The 23,871-nt window shown below is 44.1% G+C and overlaps 1 protein-coding gene and 1 non-coding gene across 3 annotated transcripts; both read left to right on the forward strand.

Annotated features, from left to right (window-relative positions):
- LOC6558375 (mediator of RNA polymerase II transcription subunit 13) lies at nt 1-21,035 on the forward strand. 2 transcript variants are annotated; one of them, XM_001983441.3, is made up of 13 exons: nt 1-133; nt 3,007-3,322; nt 8,738-8,831; nt 8,904-8,987; nt 9,259-9,737; nt 9,814-10,516; nt 11,193-11,687; nt 13,040-13,289; nt 13,364-14,019; nt 14,085-19,125; nt 19,216-19,330; nt 19,396-19,514; nt 19,582-21,035. In XM_001983441.3, the coding sequence occupies exons 1-13, from the start codon at nt 65-67 to the stop codon at nt 19,963-19,965; spliced, it is 8,805 nt and encodes a 2,934-aa protein (XP_001983477.1). In that variant the 5' UTR covers nt 1-64; the 3' UTR covers nt 19,966-21,035. The 2 variants fall into 2 exon arrangements, with proteins under 2 accessions (XP_001983477.1, XP_032599244.1); XM_032743353.2 differs by lacking the exon at nt 11,193-11,687 and having other exon boundaries at nt 19,582-20,767.
- On the forward strand, nt 9,026-9,177 carry LOC116806547. The gene has a single exon (XR_004365683.1).
- Nucleotides 21,036-23,871: the final 2,836 nt, after the last annotated feature.

Genomic DNA, 23,871 nt, shown 5'->3' on the forward strand with positions numbered 1-23,871 from the left:
CACATCATTTTTTTGTTGAGAAAATGAGGTGCTGCTGTTGTGCAAAAATAACAAGCCAAGAACTATGACGCATCAAAATCATCAGACAAACGGCGCAAGTTTGGAGGATTGCCATACAAACTTTTATGCCTTGGTAAGTCTATTATTCTCTCTCTCTCTTTCTCACATTGCCATTTCCATTTCCGTTCTTTGCCAATTGGTGTGCTTAGTAGTAGTAGATCTAGGTCAGTGACAAATGAATGCAATAGCAATGTATGCACAGGGCGTTTCAGGTTGAGCCTCGTTTGCCCGCCCACGTTACGATCGTCAGCTGTTGTATCAATGTGGGCTTATCGATAGTTCGTGGAATACTTCCAGTGGAAGTCGCCTTCCCGTATAACGTTATTTTTCCATCTTTTCAGCTCAGAAAACACGCACGAAAGCGGAACTATTTGTGCGTATTGTGAGGGGGGGACTAAAAGACGCAAAACAAGTTGAAAGAAATATATATATAAATATGTATGTGTGTGTGTGTGTACTACATGCGGCAACTGTGACCGGCCATAACAGGTTCTTCTTCTGGCGGCGGCGTTTCTTTTTCACAGTGGCATATTTCTTTAATGAATCTGTCTCTCTCTCTCGCTCAGCTCAGCACAGCACAGCAACAATAAAAGAAACACAGGCAATGTAAAAAACGCAAAAGAAAAGCTCAAATGTTGAGAGGAACGTCAACGTCGACGCTTGCGTTGCGTTGCGCTGCGTACACACAAGTCAATGTGCTGCCGCCGTCGCTGCCACCCCACGGCGCCGAAATAGAAGCAGCGACAACAACCAGCAACAGCAAACAGCAACAGAGGCCGACACGCTAACGAACGAACGCTGTACGAAATAACGAAACAATAACAAACGCGCAAAACTTTCTCTGAGCGAGTAAAAAAGACTAACGAGAGCGCGCGCACGAAAGAGCGCGCGTCGTGAGAGAGCGAGAGAGTGGACAGCAGCAGCAGTAGCAGTAGTAAAACAAAAAGAAAAAAAAAAACAAGAAAAAAAGTCCGCTTGAACTTGGGAGGCACGCGCGCGTGAACAAGCATTAGCAAAGCGTGTCAGAATGATAACATATACATACACGCTCTCTCTGGGCGTGTGTGTGTGTGTGTGAGTGAGAGACGCACACGAAAATAAATATAATATAGCCCACAAGCAAAGAAGAAGAAGCAGAAAGTATATGTAATGTTTGTTTGTAGTGTCGATTGAGCATGAAAATCGCAAACAGTCCACACACAGATACTCACAGAGGTATGCGAGTGTGTATTTGAGTGAGAGTGTGCAACGCAACGAGACGCCGCTGACGTCGGCAGATAAAGACAGTGTTGTTGTTGTTGCTACTGCTGCTGAAGACAATGTTGAAAAACGCAAAAACTGCTGGCCGCCCTTTTTGAACAGATGCAAAGTTTTGGCTGAGGAGTAGAGCAGAAAAGTAGTGCAGGGAAGGGGAAACGAAGGTATTAATGCGAAAGCCAATAAACATGACAGCAATACACACACAAAGTAGCGAGTTGTAAAAGAATAAAAACGAGAGCGAAAAATGGAAACACAGAAACAGAAATCGCGATACCGAAAAACTCAAATACGAAAATCAAGGCAAGAATGTGGAACGCGACGAGCTTTTGTTGTCGTTTTTGATGTTGGGGGCGATGTTCGTCGGCATCGTCGTCGTTGTCGGCAGCCATTCGTGGTTTGGGGAATACCTTTTGCTTGCCTGCTTGCCTGCCTGCCTGTTGTTATTGTCTGCGTGTATCTGTGTGTGTGTGTGTGTGAGTGAGGTGCAGTTATTTGGCCATGTCTGTGTATTGAGTTTTTGAATTTTTTTGTTTTTGTTTTCTGTTATGCTTAACGCTCTCTTGCTGAGTGTGTATGTGTGTGTGTTGCTGTTTTTTAGCTGCTGTTGTCTTTGGCCATTGATTTGTGCTTGCCGCAGCAACAACAACAACTTGTTCCAAAGCTACACAAAACTCGCGCAACGGAAGCCGCCAATGAGACCGACCCCAGCCAGTTTTTTGTTTTCTTCTTTTTTCTTTAGCTGTGTTTTTCTTCTTTTCTTGTTGTTGGTGTTGTTTTTGTATCGCTTAGGTTTTCTTTTTGCTTGCGAGACTTGCGCCTCAATTCGTCTTCTCTCCTCTGCTGCTTCTTGCAGTGCTTTTGTCTTGAGCTTTGCTTTGTACGCGCCTTTCGTTTTTTTTTTTTTTTTTTTGATTATTTTTGTCTACTTTGTTTCTGTTTTTGTTACAAGTGCAGCACAGAAGCGACTGTGGAATGTGTGTGTATTTGTGCCGCATTTTGCAACACTGCCAGTCAAAGTTGTTTTTTATTTGTTTTTGGGATGCCAAGCGAGCTTTTCTTTCCTATTTTTTGTCAGTATATTACAGATTGTTGCCTATGTTTTTTTCTTGTAAACCAAAAAGAAGTAAATAAAGTGAATATGCAATATAGTGAATAAAAGCTAATCAATTCAGCTGGAACTGAAGAAGACGGAATTATTCAATAGCGGCTATTTAGTTATACGTATGAAATGAAGAGATTAACGGTAATTTTGGGCAATGGGAAAGTATTTTTGAAATAAATGTATGTATTGCTTTTGGTGTTCTTTGTTGTAGATTGTGGTTAGAGTTAAAGAAACTTAACATACTATATCTACAGGTATAACTAACTTAACTAAAATTTAACACTTTGCAGTGTTGCAATATGCTTCACTTTTTTACTAAAGCGACATTTACCACTTACTGCAGATAAATAACAGATAAGAATTATAAATCGAGCTCGCTGACAGGTCTAATCCAATATGCAAATACTTGACCCACCCTGCTGTCGATGTGCCAGTGTTGTGTACCTGCTGTTTAGAAATATGTTTTCGCTGCTTATCTCTCGGATGATATTATTAATATGAAGCAATCAAGCAATGATAATAAAAACCACCATTTCCAACACTCATTATATATCTCTCTCTCTCTCTCTCTCTGTCTCTTGCAGACTGACTTGTGTGGAATAAAATGGCGCAAGTTCGTTAATGGCGAACGGCCGAATGCGTCGAGTGATCCACTGGCGGATCCCATTCTCCGCTCCTACTCGCGATGCATGCAGGCGGACATGCTGTGCGTGTGGCGCCGCGTGCAATCCACCAAGCAGGACAACACCGATCCGAATGCCTTAAACTTTGAGATTACCACATCGACAACGGTGCATCCGCCCCTATCGCTGGCCGCCGCCAAGGAGCTGTGGATCTTCTGGTACGGCGAGGAGCCGGATCTCAGTGAGCTCGTCGATGCGGAGCTTCTCAAAATAGCTGGTAAGTCCAAAGAATCCACATAAATACATGAATAATAAATGAAAAGTATTAAACATTAAATAATAAATAAATAACAAATAAGGAATAATGAATAATAAATAATAGATAACATATAGTAAATAGTAAATGATAAATATTAAATAAATAATGTTTAATGAAAAATAATGAACAATGAGTAATATATTATATAATATAATAAATAAACGTCAGCTAATTTGGGCAAATTGCAATCTACGACAGTTTTCCATATGCAAAATGTAAGATTCGCAAGATATTGACTATAGCTTAGTCTTTTTTCCTTCTTCTTCTCTTTTTTAAAAACAAAGGCAGATTCGTAAGAACTTTCTCGCAAATACAAATAAACTGTTGTTTATTTCGGAAAGTTTTAACCACAGACCACATAAAAATGTATATATATATATATATATATATATATATATATATATTTAGCAGTGCTGTACAGCAGTACATGCATAAATAATGCAACAACAAAAATATTGTGAACGAATGCGAACGTCCGTTACAATATGAGCTTTTTATAAATTTAATAAAACTTCAAGGCCGCAGCGTGCAGCGCAGCAAAAAATTTGTTGTACCCATGAGAAAACCAAAACAATACACACACAGATAGAGACTCGCGTGTCTGTCAAATATACATGTGCATGTGTGTATAGATATATATATATGTAAAGATGTGTGTGTAGGTGTGTGTGTGCTTCTCCCCAACATCACTCACATGGCGGGCGCGCTCGTCGTCTGTCAGAAGCAGCAGCAGCAGCAGCAGAACATCGTCTTCTCTTCCCCCAATCAACCATCCCCCTCTCTCTTTCTCTGTCTCTCTCCCACTCGCACTTTGGCCACAACGATGCGGTCAGCCCACGCGTAAAACGTCACCTGTGTCATTTGCAATGTTTTTGTTTCGTTTGATACTCTCCCGCTCTCCCTCTCACGCGCTCACTCACACACTCTTCCATTCGCTCGACATCGTGACTCGCTCTTAAGCTTATGCTCGTACGTTCGTTCGCTCTCTTATTATTGGCAATGCTTAACGTTGTATTGCTTGTAAGGGGTTGTTCCCCAACCCACTGCACATACACACATGCAAAACGTTGACGACCTCGTCGGAGCGCTGTTATTGCTCTGCTATTGCTTCGACTTCTGCTTCTATTTCTGCTGCTGCTTGGCTGCTCTTATCAGCCGACTTTTTTTTTGCGGTGTGCTGGGTAACATTTTTATTTTATTTTGTTTTTAACTTCTGCCTATTGCTATCTCTAGCCACGAAATTAATACGCAGTCTATGTAATGTCTGCGTCAAATTTCACTCAGAATTAGTACATACGTCAACAATACGTAAACTCAAATCGTAATCGTAATCGTAACGTGTAGTAAGAGTAGTAAGCAAAACCCCTTCGACGTCATATTGCGGCTCATTTTACTTTTACAGTTAGCTGTTGACAAATTTGCAGACGCCGACGATGACGGCGACGCTGCTGCGCTGCTGTGGTGAAATTGTGGTCGACCCCGTCTCCATTGTTGTTGCTTTCGTTGTCGTTTTTTTAATGACAAGGACATTGACTAATTGCATTGACATTACTTTGTCTCGCTGTCGTGCGATGTGTGTGCGTGCGTGCATGTGTGCGAATTCTCTTTTTTCTTTTTATAGCCTTTTACTTTGCGGCAAACAACAAACAAAAAAAGCTGTCCGCTTTCTTTGCATTTGTATGCGAGTGGGAATGTGTGTATGTGTTTTTGCGCGTGAATCAAACCAAAGAGAAAGAGAGACGAGACAGAGACGCGCGTTGTAAGTGCCTGCTGCTGCCCAGTGAAAAGTGGCAACGCAGCAGGCAGCAGCGACAGATATTGTTGTTGTACAACTTGCCGCATCAGAAAAGACGTCACTACATTGTTGTGCCCACATTCACACGCACACACAAACACACACTCGGACAACGCACTCGGTCTCTATACAACACTTGCTCGCACTTTGTTTATAACGGTTGCCCCTAGAAAATAAGCAAACTCAATTTGTCGAGATGTATATCGATAAGCGTGATTAGATATTATCGATAATCTTGTTGGCCCCCACACTACTTGTTGTTGTTCTTATTGTTGTTCAACACTTTACCTTAAACAGCTGTCATTTTGTTGCTGCTTTGACATTCTCTGTGTGCGTGCGCTTGTGTATGTGACTGTATGCATGTATGTGGGTATGTGCGTCTCTTTCACGCTCCACTATTGGGGCTAATAATTATGAGAGCTTCGCAACGCGTATGTATATATATATATGTGTGTGTACTGATTGTGCGCTCTCTCAACGATGACGACGATTATTCTCTCTTGTGCGATTTTGAAAACTGGTTTTAAAGCTTAATTACAATGCGCTTTGTTGTTGTTGCTGTTGTGTTGTTACTGCAAAATTTTGCATTCGCTTCGTTCGCTCTACCTGTATTTTAATGTTGTTGTTTTAACTTATTAACCAATTTTCAGTGTGCGCTCAGCTCGCCATAGATTATTGACCTTGGTTAAATAAAACGGCGCGAAGGCAACAAATTGTTTGTCGTTGTATATGTATATATGTGTGTGTGTGTATTAGATTTTGCTGTTTCAGCTACCGCTTGTTGCTGCTTGTTGCACGCAATCTTCTAACGACTCTTGAAAATTACACACTTTGTGTTGTTGTCGTTGTTGTGAAATTGGCGCATGGCTTGTAGAAATTTGTATCAAGACACTGTAATTACCAACGAGGCACCACTCACACACACTTACATTTGCATACGTTTGTCATCATCATTTGGCCCGTTTTGCACGTCATTTTCATATTGCTTTTGCTGTGGTAGCAAATTTTTAACCTAAAATAACGTTTCAAACACAAATCAACAACAACAAGAACGAAATGCTCTCTTTTGCGCTCTCTTGATATGTCTGTTATGAGAGCGAATGAGTGAGCTTTCAAAACTAGCGGCACTTTTTTTCCCAAACAAAACTCAAACGAAATAACTCACTCTTTTAGCGGACAGAAACAGCGACGAATGTTTGCGCATATATGTATAGTACACACACTTATATCTATATATAAGCACCCACAGACACACAAAACAATTACATCGACTCTGACTCTCATCACCCACTCTCTTCATCTCTATTCGTGCTCTTCTCTATTTCGCTCTCTGCGTGAGTAGCCGTCGGCATCAGCAGCAACATGTGCACAAACCACACGTGCTACAAAAAAAAAAAAAACACAGATACATGTGAGTGTGTGTGTATGGTTGTGTACATGTATTTGGAATTTGCATTGAGCAGTCGCCTTCGTCGTCATATTCCTGTTATGGCCGGGAGTTTTGGAATTGGAATTGGAATGAGAGATTCGTAGTCGTCGTTGTCGTCGTCGTCGCTTGAACAAAAACGAAGTCCAAGTTAAATCCGGCCAACGAGCGTCGGCAATTTCAGTTTTGTTTTTTTTTTGTTGCTTCTTTTTTTTTGTGGATGTTTGGCATTTTTCTTATTTGTTTTGCTGCGATCCGTTTTTCGTTTCGATTTCAATTTGGATGCGTTTGTTTGTTTATTGAGTTTTTCTTTCAGTGTACGATTTTAATTTTCGGCAATGACCCCCGGCGAAAGAAACTACTAGCAAATACAAGCATACTCACACACACATGCAAATATATGTATAACATACACACACACACACTCTGACACATAATCGTACATTGCCCTCTGGTAACAATTTTTACGCTGATCTCATTGAAAGAAGGTACACACTAACACACACACACACACACATGTATGTATATACAAATAATGAAATCCACAAGCAGGCTTGTAACAAGAATAACAACAACAGCAAGAAAACCACCAACAGCATAAATTTCCAAAGCACAGCCTACACCGCTGCATTGTTTTTGCTGTTGATGTCGACGTCGCTCTACTCGTCGCTGCCTTCATACAAATTCTCACTCACTCATTTTGCTCTTTCACGCTCACGCTTAACTCGCCGGCGAGTGAGTATGCGTGTGTGTGTGTGAATGGCGGGCCCGCTCTATTTGCGTGTGTGTGTGTGTTGTGTGTTTTGTTATTTATAATGTTGTTTACCTTTACGTAATTATCTTTGCAACATTTGTTGGTGTTTGTTGTTGTTGTTGGCTTTGCCGAGACTCAACTCGACTTGAATCGGCTATGTTTCGGCTCGACTCGACTCGGGTTCGGCTCGGCGCTAGTGTCTGCGCCTCTTTTCTTTTGCTTATTATTTTTCCACTTGGTGTTTTGTTTTTTTTTTCTTTTTTAAATGTAGAGGGTGGACCGGCGCTGCTGCTGCGCTGCGCCCTGTAAACTGTCGCCGACGTCGCTGTTGCTGCTGCGTGTGTAGGTGTCTATCGTCGTTTGTGTCTGTGTGTGTTTGTTATGAGCGAGTGGGAGATGCTTGGAATTTTCAAAAAAAAAATTCTCGGCTCTTCACTCTCCGCCTTATCACTGCCTGCTGCTGTTTTTCTGTTTTGTTAGGCGACTTGTCGACTCGTCGCATTTTGCCTTGTTTTTTTTTTGTTTTGTTTTAAGTGGCATTTTGTTTGCGCTTCCGCTTTTGATTTGTTCGCCTGCCTGCCCTTGTCTGTCTTTCCGGCTCGGCCTGCATATGCCGCGGCTACCTTCGCCTACCATTTATCTTCTCTGCATTGTTCGTGCTCAGCAGGCTTCTTCTTCTCCCCCTGCATTTACATATTCTTTGCCTGCCTGCTCTCTTCAGCAGAATTCCACTGCGCTCTCTCTCTCTCACTGTGTACTTAATCCCAGCCTCCGTTATAAAGTTGAATTTTTGTCATTGGGCTGCGCGCGTCGCAAAACAATAACACAAATAAATTGCCTTTTTAGAAAAAAAAAAAACAAAAATACAAATGCTCAAAGCGCGAGTCGCTTAATTTTTTGTCGCTGTTCAGTTTTCTAGCACGCTGAATGTTTTGCGTTGTTGTTGTTATTATTGCTCATTGTTTATGTGCTGTCACCAAATACACAGACACTTATATATATATATATATATTACATTTGTGTTTGCATATGTGTGTGTGTGTATATGAAAAAGAGAGCGCGCGCATTTCTTATTAGTCGGTAATTTTCCGCCTTTGAATGCGATCCACACACACACAAATACACACAAAATAAGGAAGGGGTTTTATAAGTGTAAATAAACAGTTTGGAATGTTTTCCAAGTACTACCCCCCAACCCCTTCTCATTTGTATGCGTTTCCTTATGCGTGTGAGGGAATTAATGGAAGCTGAAAGTAATGCTCTTAATTTCCAGTGTTGAACAGTGCTTTAAAAGTCATTAACTACAATTAACGCAATTAAAAAGATTGTAAGCTAATTATTATAAACAATTATTTGAGCTGATATTTAATTAGACTCTTTCACTTTTTATTTTTGCAGCGAATCAATCGCTCTGGAATGGCACCTGGAAGGGTGAGCTGACCTACGAATGCCGCTCGCTGCTCTTCAAAGCGCTCCACAATCTAATGGAAAGGTGAGCGTTTGATAATCAATTAATTAATTCGAGTTTTTCCAGCTAATCATTTTATTTGCACTGTTTTCGCAGATTTGTGTTAACCAAGGATATTGTGCGCTTTGGAAAGTGGTTCGTGCAGCCCTGCACTTCCAGCGATCGTCTCTTTGGACGCAGGTTAGTTGACTTCCAGTGGAATGTTGTTTGAAATCTATTTCGGATGTACTTTCCAACAAATTAAACGGTTTAACGGCTGAGAGCAATTCCCGTTGAACGTTTTCCAAAGCGCATCCCAGATTAAATGACTGGAACTCTGTGCGTGCGCATGGAAGTCTCTGAGCACGCATCGTTCTTCCAGTCACAATTCCCAACTTATTTCTTGAGCGGATTGAGCTTTGATTTTCCTAATTATTTATATCGGTTTTCTCTCTCTTTCTCTCGCTTGCAGTTCGCAACATTTATCCTTCTCTTTTACGTTCTTTGTGCATGGGGACACGGTTTGCGCCTCCATCGATCTGCGCGAACATCCCGCCGTGCGTCCTTTGACCAAGGAGCATCTGGCCGAGGCAGCTGCCGCCTTTGCCGCCGCCAGTGGCCAACAGGCGGGCGCAACACGTGGCGGCCAGGATGCAAATGCGACAACACCTGGCAGCACATCTCCTCCGCTGCCCGCTGGCTCTCCCCCGCTTCTGCTCGATGGAGGAGCAGCAGCTGGTGGTGTGGAGAAACCAGCAGCTGCAGCAGCGCAGCCAACGCAGGCGCGCAAAGTGATGTTGGCGCCGTTTGGCATTGCGGCAATACTCACCGGGAACAGTTATAAGGCGAGTGATCCAATGGCCGAGAAGATACTCGAGGATTGGGCCTCGTTCTTTCCTCTGTGCAATAAGGACAACACGGACGTGCCACCAGTTGTCGAGGTCGTTTCGGGTAAGAATCGAACTGAACGCTGGGAATGATGGATACACAATTTTTAATTTTCTCTCTTTCGCTCTCCCTTCTCCAGGTGGTCATAAGATGTATCATCCGACGAACTATGTTCTAGTCACAGATCTGGATGACATGGAGCACATGGAATTTGCCGAACTGCACAAGGCACAAAATGGCGGTCAGGTGGCGGTTGGAGCAGCGGGTGAAACAGCTGTGCTGGCAACCCTCTCCTCCTCCTGCTCCTCCTCCGCTTCGTCAGCAGTAGCAGCAGCAGCAGCCGCCGCAGCAACAGCAACGCCAGCGATAGCAACAGCGACGCCGGTGGCAGCAGCAGCAGCAGGTTCTGCGGTAGCAGCAGCAGCGGCCGTCAAAGAATCGATACGGGCAGCGACGCAGGCGGTGAGCGCATTGGAACGTTTAACGTTTCAGCCCTATTACGATCAGCGGCCAACATCGGGATTTACATTCAATACGAACAATACTCATATACCTGCCACGGCGGCCATTGAAATGCCCGAACGATCCTGGCAGGATTGCATTATGAATACGCTGCACGTTGACGCAGCAGCAGCAGCAGCATCGGCGGCAGCGACGGCAGCAGCGACAGCTACGTCAGCAACAGCAGCAGCGACGTCAGCAGCAGATGAGGAGGACAGTAAGCAAACGGATTCCAATCAGCATGTGCAGCAGCAGATCCAACAGCAGCAGCAGCAGAAGCAGCGACAAAAGCTTTGGAATTTTGTGGATCCTATGCAGAAGGCGCCCTGCATATGCATCAAGTAAGTTGGTCTCGCTTCAATTGCTCTCTCTTTACATCCCCCCCTCCCCCCACTCTATCTCTTGTCTGCTCCTGCTCTCCTCCACTTGTTCTTCTTACTCTCTCCTCTCTCTTTCTGCTCTCTGCACTACGCACTGAGCCCGTCTTACGTCGTGCGTTACGTTCTTCCTCCTTGCGTTCTATTTCTATTTCTATATTTTTGTTTTTTTTTTCTTTACTTGGAGTATGTGTGATATTTTTGTAGCGAGATTTGTGTTTGACTTTTTTTTTTTTAGAAACTGAATATGATTATGAAAATATGAATGTAATAATGCAGAGATAATTAATCGCTTTAATGGCATGCCCTAGAAACAAACGCAGAGCCGTCCAGCTCTATATATTTATATATCTCTTATACATATTTAAATAAATTTGTTTTAAATTGTGTGTGTGTGTGTGTGTGTGTTTCGATAAACGTTGCATGTGTCGCCGATAATAATTATAATACGCTTACAGCAGTTACAAAAGAAAAGAGGAAAAAAAGAAAGAAAGATTCTCTTCTCTCTCTCTCCCTCTGTCTGTCTGTGTAAAACTCACCACAGCGAAAACCTCACGCGTTTGACTTTGACTGATCTCTGACACATGTGTTGAAAGTTGAGTTCAAAGTTTAACACCCAAAAAAAACCACCAAATTTCAGCGCACAATGCAGCAGCGGCGTCGGCAGCAAACGCCAGCAGAGTAACAGCAGCAGCAGCAGCGGCAGCACAAGCAGCAACAGCATTGGTTCGCCAGCGCTGCGTGCTGCGATCGGCTGCGTCACCAGCAGCAGCAGCAGCACAAGCAGCAGCAAATCATCGTTCCAGCTTTACCAACAACAACTACAACAACAACAGTACTCATCTCATCAACGGCCTGGCACACCTGCAGCAGCAGGCGGGGCGCATCATTCCAGTTCCAGTTTCAGTTATAGTTCCAGTTCAAGTGTTGGCTGCTTCTCCACTTCTGCATCCTCTTCCTCCTCCGCCTACTACTCATCCTCCTCGAATGCTGCTGCTGGTGGCCTCAAGCGACATATTTTGCCGTTCCACAAGCGTTTCAATACTCAAACAGCGCTAAGACCTAACAACAACAACAACAATACCACTACTTCCTCTACAACAACAACAACAGACACCAATATACCAAAACAAAGGTTTGTGTCGCTGTCCAGCCTTCTGTGTGTGTGTGTTGGTGTGTGTATGTCTGTGTGTGGAGGCGTTTTTAACAGTGCTGCATAATGTTTCTTTTTTTCCTTTGGTTTTCGTTTTTCTTAAGTTTTTAATACGCTCTTCATATACTCTCACACACACACATACATACTTACATACATACAACTACACACACACAGACACATTCCCTTATGTTGTTTACATATTCTGTTAATTCCTCGCGCTCTTCTGTCTTTATTGCTAACAGAAAAACCAAATCACAACATGCTCTGTTAACTTATTATTTTCGATTTTGTTGGTTGGTTTTTTGCAAATTTTAACATTCGTTTGACTTCAAAGTTTAAAAACCGTAAACACACACACATAAACATAAACAAACACACATACACACACATAAACATAAACAATCACACACATACACACAGCTATAAGCATAAAGTGCAACGGTGCGCACAGAGCAACACACACATTATATTCTATTATTCACCTGCAAAATAACAATAACAATTGTATTTATTATTATTATGATTTCTGCAAATTCTTGTGGTAATTGGTGTAGTCGCAAAAAACAACACACACACAACAACAACAACAGCAAATAATAATTCATACATTGTAAATCAAATCAAAGAATCCACTCATAATATATAAATAAAATAGGTGCTATATTTGCCATATGCGCCGTCGCTATGAATTGATTGTAATCGCAATCGAAATCGAAACTGCAATCGAAATCGCAATCAGTCTGCTCTGCAATACAAGCTGAAGCTGCTGTTAAAATAAACATTACTTCTGTTAACTTTTGGAACACAACAAAAAAAGAAAACAGACACTCATACGCCCACGCATACACACACACACACACACCTATGCTATGGCTGTAAATAATCATATACATATATATTGTTTTGGCTGCTGCAACGGTTCTTTTGTTATTGTTTTTTGAAACACTTTGATATTGTTTTTTTGTATTCCTTTTTTGCGGTTTTTCGCTCGCTCGCTCGCTCTCTCTCTCTGTTACTCTCTCTTTGGATGTGGTTTTATTTTTTGCTTCTACATTTCTCGTTTATGATTTATCGATTAACTATTAAGAATACAAGCATTTATATATACTACATATAAATCTATATATCTATATATTGTGCATTGCGACCGTTGTTTATATATATTTTTAGCTATTCGCACACATAATCCGTAGTTGTTTGAATTATTATTGATTGTATATAACCCACAACAACAACAACAACAACAAAAGCATGTCGCGACAAATAATATATAAAATTTTCATAAATATAACTAATGAAAAACAACAACAAACCAAATTTCATTCACACAGACATCTGGCCACCAACTCCTCCTCGACGACGACGACGGCGGCGGCGACGACGACGACGGGCAGCAGTGGAACACCGTGTCACCAGGTGGGAGCTCCTTCGACGTACGCACGCAACTCGCTCGGCTTGGACTCGGCAGCGGTGCTTGGTGCATCCTCGGTGGGCTCACCAGCAACACCGGCACCTTCACCACACCCGCATCCGAATTCGGCGAACTCGCAACCGACCTCGGTGCCGCCGCCCGCTGACCAAGTGAGTGCCAGCAAGTGATGCATGTTGCAACACTGATTGTGATACTATTTTACTAATATAAATTGTCTTCTTAGCTACTCAATATGAGCCCACATGATGCGCCCACATCCGTTTCGAATCTGCAACAGCCGCCGACGCCGATTGATCATCTGCTGGACAAGAATACGCCGGCGCCGACGCCAACGGATCAGCATGATAGCAAAAGCATTACGGCATCGCCGTATGTGCATCAAACGCCCAGCGTTGAGCCACCCACGTATGCAACGTCGGCAACGGAGCATGGTGGTGGCACCACACAGCCGGGCAGTGTGCCACAACAACAGCCTGCCACGCCCACACCAGCCACAGCAACAGGCACAGCAACAGGCACAGCAGCAGGAGCAGGAACAACTGCGGCAGCTGCTGCGTCCGCTGCAGTAGGAGGAGGCGGAGGCTCCGCCACGCAATGTGGCACGATCAGCGTAAAGAAGCTCGAAATGCAACAACAAAATCCGGCAACACCAGCGCAAGTCGCCAGCATCATCAAACAGGAGCCAGGTACAGCAGGACGCAGCATGTTGCAGCAGCAACAACAGCAACAGCAAGCAGTTGGTGCAACTAGCGCTATGGAGGCCGTCACCAATCTCTTCAATCTGTACAAGCCGCCGCAGCTGACGCTGAAGGATGGCGACAATGTCTACGACGAGGAGTGGCTCAAGGAGATTTACGATTTTAGTTTTCAACAGGACTGGTAAGTCACTGATATATCTAATCCAATCCGAGCTGCAACTAATCCTGCTCCATTCCATTGCACAGGGACGATCTGCCTGTGAAGCGACCCAAGCTGCATGAATCCGCCAAACAGCGAAGACCGCGTTACTCCAAAAACATCTACGAGGGCCACACCCACTTTAAGCCACTGATGCCATCGCCTGGCTCCGTCTATGGTTCCCTGCTGTCCATTGACAATGGAAATGGCGCCGCCAGCTTAGGTGGAGCAACTGCAGCTGCTGGCGAGGCGGGGGCTGCTGGCGGTGGTGTTGGACTGGTGGGCATTGCCAGCAATCCCTTTGCCGCCAACAGCGCCGATGAGGCAGACAATGCAATTGGTGGCGGTGCTGGTGGTGCAGGTGGTGCCTCCTCCTTCTTTCAGGGTTTGGATATTAAAACGGAACCCGGTCTGCATTCACCGTGCAAGGAATCCAAGTCGACGAGCACCGCCGGCAGTGGCAGTGGCAACAATCTGTTCACCGCCGAGGGCCTCAATCCGTCGCTCAACGATCTGGAGCAGCTGTTCGAGACGAGCTCGAATGATGAGTGTAGCAGTGCCCAGATTCACACACCGCCCGATTCCAATAATCCCTCGAACGGGGGCTGCAGCACCGTCACCAACACCATCGACGAGCTCAAGCGGAGCACAGCGGTGGCCAGTGCCGTTGTCGCTGCTGTCGTTGCCAGCTCCGGCGCCGGCAGCATTCAAGCGGAGGATCTAACCAAAATGTTTCCAACACCCCCGTCGCACGAGCAGCAACATCCAAATTCCAGTCCCTGCCAAACGGATGTGGTAATGACAGATCTGAGCATCGATACCACAACGACGACAACAACAGCAGCAGCAACTGTTGGTGCTTTGGGTGTTGTGCTCAAGATGGTCAAGCAGGAGTACAGTGTGGAGTTGGGCAGCCCGCTGGAGGAGCCCATCGATGATTGGAGCTATGTGTATCGGCCGCCGCAACAGGAGAAATTTGTGGGCTCCTCACGCTATGCGCCGTTAACGAATCTGCCCAGCCAGATGCAGCCACCGCTGCAGATGCCCGCCAATTGTTTCTACAATCCCACCTGGAGTCACAGTCAAAAGTCTCGTGCCGCAACGCTGGCCAAGGCGGCTGCTGCACAGCAGCAACAGCAGCAGCATCAGAAGCACCAGCAGTTGCAGCAACGCATCCAACAACATCAGCAACTCCAACAGCAACATCAACAGCAGCAGCAACAGCAGCAGCAACAGCAGCAGCAACAACAACATTCGCATCAGAAACATCAACAGCTGCACGAGCTGCTCTCAGCGGGACCAAGGACACCAATGACGAGTGGCAGCGGCGCAATGCCTTCGCCGTCGAGTGTGCCACAACCGTTGAGCAGCGGTGGCAGCCAGCTGCTGCTCAATCAACTGAACTGTCCACAGGCGCCACCTGGTAGCTCTATGCAACAATTGATGCAGCGTACTGGCATTTCACCGATACCTTCGCCGGTTCAGGGTGGCGTTGTTGTGCCCTTTCCGCGCAGCAGTCCAATGCATCTTGGCACGATGCGACAGACGCCCACACATCCGCCGCCACCATATCCATATGAGCTGGCCGCAGCGAGTCCGGCCACATCCACATCGACAACGTCGTCGTACCTCAACAAGCAGTACAATTCGCCGGGTCATCCGCCAGGACATCCGCACACGCCGCAAGGCATCCATCACCATAATGTGTACAATCAGATGCCGGGCGGAGGTGGAGGAGGACCTGGTTCTGGTCTGGCCATGCCAGGCGGCGATGGCTCCAAGCTGGCCATGATGCAATATGGTGCAAGTGGTGCTGGTGGTGCAAACTCAACGGGTTTGGGTCACGTGGCCGCTGCCACTGCAGCAGCAGCTGGTGCAATTGGACTGCTGCAAGAGTTGCCGGAGGTGAACTCGGTGCTGGTCAACATACTCCTTTACGATACGGCGTTGAATGTGTTCCGGGATCACAATTTTGACAGCAGCAGCGTTTGCGTTTGCAATGCGGATACTCAAAAGATTGGCAACATACGCGGCGCCGACTCTGGCGTCTATGTGCCACTGCCCGGCAGCAGCTTTAATCCCTTTCCCACGCATCGTCTAGCAATGGCAACATCCAGTGCGGGCCAATGGAACAGCAGCACTGGCAGCGGGAATATGCGGATGATTAGTGCCTTTAGCGTTGGGCAGGACTCACCGTTGTTGGCCGGTGCAGGTGGTGCGGGTGGTGTTGGTGGTGGTCCATCGTCCGGAGCTGGCTCCGGGCATCATCATCATCATCAGCAGCAGCAGCATCATCATCACCAACAACATCATCATCAGCAGCAACAGCAACATCATCAGCACTCCTCTCATCATCCTGGCCATGGTCCGAATGGTGGCTCCAGCTCCTCGTCGTGCACACCGCCCAGCAGTAATCCGCACATCACCGGCTATGTGGATGATGATCCCGTGGAATGCACTTGTGGCTTCAGCGCCGTCGTCAATCGTCGCCTTTCGCATCGTGCCGGCCTCTTCTACGAGGATGAGCTGGAGATCACCGGCATTGTGGATGATCCGGCGCGCAATAAACAACCCACGCTGCTCAGCCTTATTCAGAGTCTGTGCCGCAAGGGCAGCAGTGGCAACATTAAGCCCGCTGCTGGCGGTGAATCCGGTAAAGAACTGGAGAAGCTAACAACGACGAGCGGGACGACTACGACTGGGACGACGACGGGTCAACAGTTGGAGCAACTGGCTCATGCCATCTTCGATCTGTTGCTGGATCAGTGCTCCATCATTCAAACGTCGAGCAGTTCGGTGCATCGTGCGCTGCAATCGCATCGTCGTCGAATGTCCCGCAATCGACGACTCTTTGGGAACAGTGGGTTCCCGTGCGCATCGATGGCGTCCATTGCTAATGTGCTGGAATTTACGGATGCGCACGATGTGATCAGCCTGGCGCTGGAACAGGCTCGCCTCGCCTTCGAAAGTCAACGCATGGACATGAATATGCTCGAGTTTGGACATGGACACGGACACGGGCATGGCCAAGGGCACCATCATGGACAACAGCATCAGCAGCAGCAACAGCAACATAATCTCCACCAGCAACAACAATTGACGGCATTCCAAGCGGCGCCTGCTCTGCGCCAGAAGCTGCTCACGTTGGGCAGCAGTCGTCTGACGGTCCACAAGTGGCCATATCTTCCAGTGGGTTTCACGCGCAGCAACAAGGAAATTGTGCGCACCATGAACGCCATCCAGCCGATGCTCCAAAGTGCCTTCCACTGCAAGTCGCGTGGTGGCGCCGCCGGCTCCAAGGATGCCAGCTCCTACAATACGGTGAGTGGCCCACTCACCTGGCGACAATTCCATCGACTCGCTGGACGCGCCTCGGGCCAGTGTGAACCTCAGCCCATACCATCGGTTGTGGTTGGCTATGAGAAGGATTGGATATCGGTGGCGCCACATTCCATCCACTATTGGGATAAGTTTCTGCTCGAACCGTATTCGTATGCGCGGGATGTGGTCTATGTGGTAATCTGTCCGGATAATGAGCATGTGGCGGCGAGTACGCGTACCTATTTCCGGGAGCTGAGCAGCACCTACGAGATGTGCAAACTGGGCAAGCATACGCCGATCCGTGGCTGGGACGGTGTGCTTCAGGTGGGCGCCGAACGAGAACGGGATGCAGTCACTCCACTCGATGATTGGTTGCGCACCTTGGATCATGCACCACTGGCGGAACAGATCCGGCGATATGCGATTGCCTTTCTCTATCAGCTGGCGCCGTATTTGAGTCGTGTGCCCGGCGACAAGACGCTGCTCAATCCACCCGATCCCAGCGGCAGTCACTCGAGTAAAAATCAAGGAGCGACCGCTGGACAGGCACTACCAACGGGAGCCGTAGCCGCAGAGCATCACATTGAGCCGATTATCAAGCAGGAACCGGGCACGGAAACATCGCAGTCAGCAACTTCGCAGGAACAGCCGGATAGCAAAGCGGATGTCAAACCGGGTGCAGCTGGTACTGGTGCCGATACCAAGCCAGCACTTGTCCTGGGAGATCCACTGGGCATGGGCGAAACATTGGAGGACATTAACCCATCAGCGATTGTGCTGTATGTGGTGAATCCCTTTACTTTTGCCTCGGACAGCTTTGAGCTGGAACGGCTCGCTTTGATTGCCCTGCTTCGTTGCTATGCGGAGCTGCTGAAAGCTGTGCCGGATTCGGTGCGTGCCCAGATGAACATACAGATTATCTCATTGGAATCTATTATGGAGCTGGGACCGTGTGGCAATCGACGACGCTTCTCGGACGAAATCAAGTGTCTGGCTCTCAACATATTCTCACAGTGTCGCCGGCACCTGGTGCACGCACAGCCCGTGAAGAGTCTAACCGGTTTCGGCACCGCCGCCAACATGGAAGCCTTCCTCAAGACCAAGGATGAGCCTAATCGGCGGGCCTACAAAATGTACACAGCTCCCTTTGTGCTGGCGCCGATGCACGAGCGCAACGACAAGACGGATTTCTCGCGTGCCGCGGGCAGCATGCATGGCCAGAACGAGACACGTTACTCGGTGATGTATTGCAATTATTGCCTGAGCGAGGATCAGTCGTGGTTGCTGGCCACCGCCACCGATGAGCGGGGCGAGCTGCTCGAGAAGGTCTGCATTAATATCGATGTGCCGAATCGGGCGCGACGACGCAAGGCACCCGCTCGCTATGTGGCGCTGCGCAAGCTGATGGACTTTGTCATGGGTCTCATTTCGCAGACGTCGCAAATGTGGCGACTGGTCATTGGACGGATTGGTCGCATTGGCCACAGTGAACTGAAGTCGTGGAGCTATTTGCTGAGCAAGCAGCAGCTGCAGAAGGCCTCCAAGCAGTTCAAGGACATGTGCAAACAGTGCACCCTCATGTATCCGCCGACCATACTCAGTGCCTGCCTGGTCACCCTCGAGCCGGATGCCAAGCTTCGAGTGATGCCCGATCAGTTTACGCCGGATGAGCGCTTCTCGCAGATCTCTATGCAGAATCCATTGTCAACGCCACAAGATGTGACATGCACACACATACTCGTCTTTCCCACCAGTGCCGTCTGTGCGGTAAGTCTTATTATCGAATCCGGTTAATATCGGTAAACGATCGATTTCGGAAATTGACATTTTACTCATTTCCTTTCCTATTTGTTGCAGTCCTTTACACGCCAGTTCCAAAACGAGCCGCAGGTGGATGATGACTTCATCTTTGGCGAGGAGGAGGGCAACGAGGACTTCAGCGATGCGGACATTGGCGATCTCTTCTGGGACTGTGAGTATTACAATCCATACTATTCTTAATACCTTATCTGACGGACTATCTCTATTGCTGCACAGCTGCTCACATGGAACCCTCGCCGACTCATGGCAGCCCTGGCCGTTTGGAGGACAATCGCAGTTGGCAAAGTGCCGGCGGCAACAATTTTAAATGCACGCCACCGCAGGAAGTGGAAGAGGTGAGCACCTATAACTAATACTCAATTATCGATTAACTAAATTGAATGTTTAATTTGATTTTTGCAGGTGGGCTCACTCAATCAGCAGCCCATATCGGTGGGTTATATGGTCTCCACAGCGCCAACGGGCCGGATGCCGGCATGGTTCTGGTCCGCCTGTCCGCACTTGGAGGATGTGTGTCCCGTCTTCCTGAAGACCGCCCTGCATTTGCATGTACCGAATATACAGATAGCCGACGATATACTCAACTCGACCAATGCCCATCAGTCGGCCAACGATCATCCGCTGGACTCGACGCTAACAGCCGATGTCCTGCGATTCGTGCTCGAGGGATATAATGCATTATCATGGCTGGCCCTCGACTCCAATACGCACGATCGGCTCTCCTGTCTGCCCATCAACGTGCAGACCCTCATGGATCTGTACTATCTGACAGCGGCTATAGCATAAACAGTTAGCAGTCTCGTTATCCATCACCATCAATCAACTCGAAGAAAATGAATCAACTTAACAGCAGCAGGAACACTACCAGTAACAGTAACATAAACATTAACATTTACATTTACATTACATCTCTCGTTAACAGCAATAGTAAAAGTAAACAAGTTACAGTAAAAGTGATGCATGCTTTCTTTTGCTGTGTACTCTCTCATAAAATAGCGTAGGATTTCCACACAAGTGCTATACCAAATGAAACTCAGAACAACAACAAAACAAAAACAAAATACACACTTAACTGAATGCAACACCAAGCAACTAACAAAATCAGCAATGCAACAACTTAAGTTAACAGTCCAAAAAAGAAAGAAAGAACTAAGTAACAGAAACAACAACAACAGAAACATTGTTAACATAATGTTAACATGTTGTAACATGTCTAAAAACAACGCACAGTTAGTGTTAACCGTGTAGCCTTGTAATAACAGCAACAGCCTTACAGCCTTAACAGAGTGCGAACATGATGAAAAAGAAGATGAAGATGAAGATGAAGATAAAGATATAGATGCAGATGATGATGAGCAAGCGATGAGTAATGAGCGATGACCGATAACCGTTAACCGATTAAGCTGATTAACCGGAAGGAGATCGATAGCGATATACTGATTACCGATAAGAAGTCTTGAGTAGCAAACAGCATTACTATTTATTAATTGAGAATTGTATAGTGCAAGAATTGTTTTATAGGCTGGCGTTCGTTTTAGTGTTTAATATTTATACATATACAAAAAGGAAAAACAAAAACAAAACAAAAGAAAAAACAAACCACACATAGGGGCATATTTATATATATTATATACATAGATCATATACAATACGCAAGATTTCAAAAACAAAAACATATTTAGTTTGTAAGTAAAAAAAGTTTGTACATATTTACAACCAATTTGCCGTAAGCAGTAAGAACAACAACAACAATAATTCTAACAAAAATACAACAAGCGAAACGTATAATTATACAATTAACAAATGAGTAGCTCACAAACAGCAGCAACAACAAAAAAAAAAACAAAAACAAAAAACCCTAATTAAATTATATCTAAATTAAATTAATAAATTGTGTAAATTTTTTGTGCAAAGCGAGAATTAGTTTAAATTATTATAAAAAATCAATTTAATGTTTAAAGCGAAAACTCACACAAAAAACACACATTTAAACACACACACATATACAAAAGAAAACGGTATACTGTACATGCATATATAACAATTATATATATATATATATATATATATATATATATATCGAGATATACATATATATCTGGACGCAAAGCGCAGATGTTGAGCAGAAGGGGGGGACAGTAAATAGGGAGTTATATATGGCATAAGGGAAATTCAGTCAGTAAGTAGTTTTGAGCGTTAGGGAATGCTTATATATATGTATATATATATGCAACTGTGTTTTGTTGTCGTATTCGTGAATTGTGGCAACTTTTGTACTTCGCACACACACACCCACACATACACCCTAATACACACACACACACACACCTGCATCCACAAAACACTCACATAGCCAATTGTTTAATAATGAATTACTTAAAAGAGAAATGTGTACAAATTAACATAATGTGGTTATTAAAGGAAAGCTTTCTACAACACAAACAAACAAACAAAAACAACAAAACAAAACACCAACAACAAAAAACAAACAAACAAATTGATTTGTGCACGTTAAATAAAGATTTTCGCTAGGCTTAAGTTTGCATTAAACTAAAAATGAAACAAAACAAATAACAATTATTAAACAATGAAATTATTTTTACCTGTGTATTTTAATTAGCATAATTTATCAAACAACAAACAAAGCGAAACAACAAAAAATCTACATTTACAAAGACGTTTTCTAGTAATTATAAACCACTCACACATACACACACACACACACACGCATAACTTTTAAGTAGTTTGGTTTTTCATTTAGTATTCTATTTTTTTTTGTGTAATAAATACAAAACAATTATTTGCAATTATTTCTTGTCCAGTTTTCTTTTTTCTGTGGCAGTTTTTATTTTTTATAGCAGATCATTCATATCTCTAAAATAGCACACGCTGTATATAAAATATGCTTGCAATCTAATCAAGTTTTCTTCGTTTATTCACAAAATGTAGCAAATAAATCAGATGAGAAGAGAACGATTCACGTAAGAGAAAAACAAAATAAAAACATTTCCTAGCTAAGGGTTTCAGTTCAAATCTCTCGCTCTCTCTCTCAGTTTCTTTGCTGCATTTCTCTTAGCGCCAATGAAGAGCAAGAATGAAAGAGCAAAAATATATACATATATACATATAGCAATAAATTTTAATTGTAATGCACACACACACACACATATACATATACACTTACACGCAGAGCAGAACAGAAGAGAAAATGAAAACGAAACATATAACGCAACAATTGACAACAAGCATTCATAAATAACAAAAAATGAATTAAAACCAAAATGGAGGGAACAGATTTTTTAAAACCAACTCAATTTACGAGTTAAACAATTTTTTAAGGAAAAAAAACAAAAAGAAAAACAAATGAAATCAACAAAATGCGAAATAGATGCAATTGCGAATAACAAACAAATAAAAAACGTTATACAACACACATGTAAGAAAAAGAAAAACAAAAAAACAAAGATATTGTAAAATAGTTAAGTGAACAATTTGCAAGGCTTGAGATTAACATTTTTGCGATAAATTTAATGAAAATTGAAAAAAATGCAAAAATCACATACATAAGTGCATTAAGCGGATGATCAAGATGAAGATGAAGTTAGCGGAGAAAACCATTTACTAGCCTAGCCCCTAGCCTAAAAGTATGCAATTACTAAGTTAAATTTGTTAAGGTTAGGTTGAAGTTATTTTTACGAGTCGAGTCAACAGCACTAATACATGCATATGCAGACACACACACACACACATAGAAATGTGTATGTATGTATGTATGTATGTGTGTGTGTGTGTGTACGTAGGCCAAATTCATAATGACAAAAATTTATACCTAGGCGGCAAAACAAAAACAAAAACATAGGAAAAAGATCAAAGAGAAAGTGAAAGTGAAAGCAAAGAAAACTCAATTGCATTTGTTTATAAAACAAATGGGCGCGTGTGCAAGTCGCCATATATATACATACATATACATACATAATTACATACATAATTAGACGATGATAAGGTGAGGCAGATGGCGGAGCATTGGAAAATGTATGTCGAAATCTAGCTACAGAATTGCATATATATTATTATATAATGGGCAAAAAAAAAAAACAAAAATAAACACAAAATGTTGTTGTAGAAAAATTACAATTAAGTTTTGTTTTTGCTACCAAGAGAGATTCAAAAATAGTAAAAAGTCAAATTTTTAAATGTGCAAACTCGAAATGCAAACAAACAAAATTTAAAGCAAAGATGAAGAATAAAAGTAAAAATAAAAAACAAAACAAAAAACATGAAAGCGAAACCAAAACATTTTTTGCAAATTCTTTATAATTATAAATGGATTTTGGCGAGCAGGCAAATATAAAAAAAAATCAAAAAACAAAACAAAAACTAAAAAAAACACATTTTTCCAATAAAAATAAAAACAAAAGAAAAACAATTCAATGAAACTATTGTGTTTTTTTTATAGAACCGTTGCCAGGCAGTTTGTAGTGCCGGCAGCAGTTTCCACATCTAGATGGCGCTGAAACGGGCAATGGGACAACCGATAATCAACGCAAATGAACAAATGTCATGCGCTCTCAACTGCTGTGGTCGGGCTTAGTTGTTCTTTCAACAGGCAGCAAAGCGTTTATGTAAGTACCGGGTGTAATTTAAAAGTATATGAATATGTGCATATATCTCCTTTTGTTTTCTCAAATATTT

This window comes from Drosophila grimshawi, unplaced genomic scaffold, assembly GCF_018153295.1.
Source record: "Drosophila grimshawi isolate 15287-2541.00 unplaced genomic scaffold, ASM1815329v1 contig_44, whole genome shotgun sequence".
In the NCBI taxonomy this organism is placed as follows: domain Eukaryota; kingdom Metazoa; phylum Arthropoda; class Insecta; order Diptera; family Drosophilidae; genus Drosophila; species Drosophila grimshawi.

What these genes read in the sequence shown, in the direction of transcription:
- LOC6558375 (XM_001983441.3), top strand. Translation starts at nt 65, where the DNA reads ATGACGCATCAAAATCATCAGACAAACGGCGCAAGTTTGGAGGATTGC. An exon ending in GATCGTCTCTTTGGACGCAG is followed by an intron (nt 8,988 to 9,258) that starts GTTAGTTGACTT and finishes TCTCGCTTGCAG; the next exon opens with TTCGCAACATTTATCCTTCT. An exon ending in ACCAATATACCAAAACAAAG is followed by an intron (nt 11,688 to 13,039) that starts GTTTGTGTCGCT and finishes TCATTCACACAG; the next exon opens with ACATCTGGCCACCAACTCCT.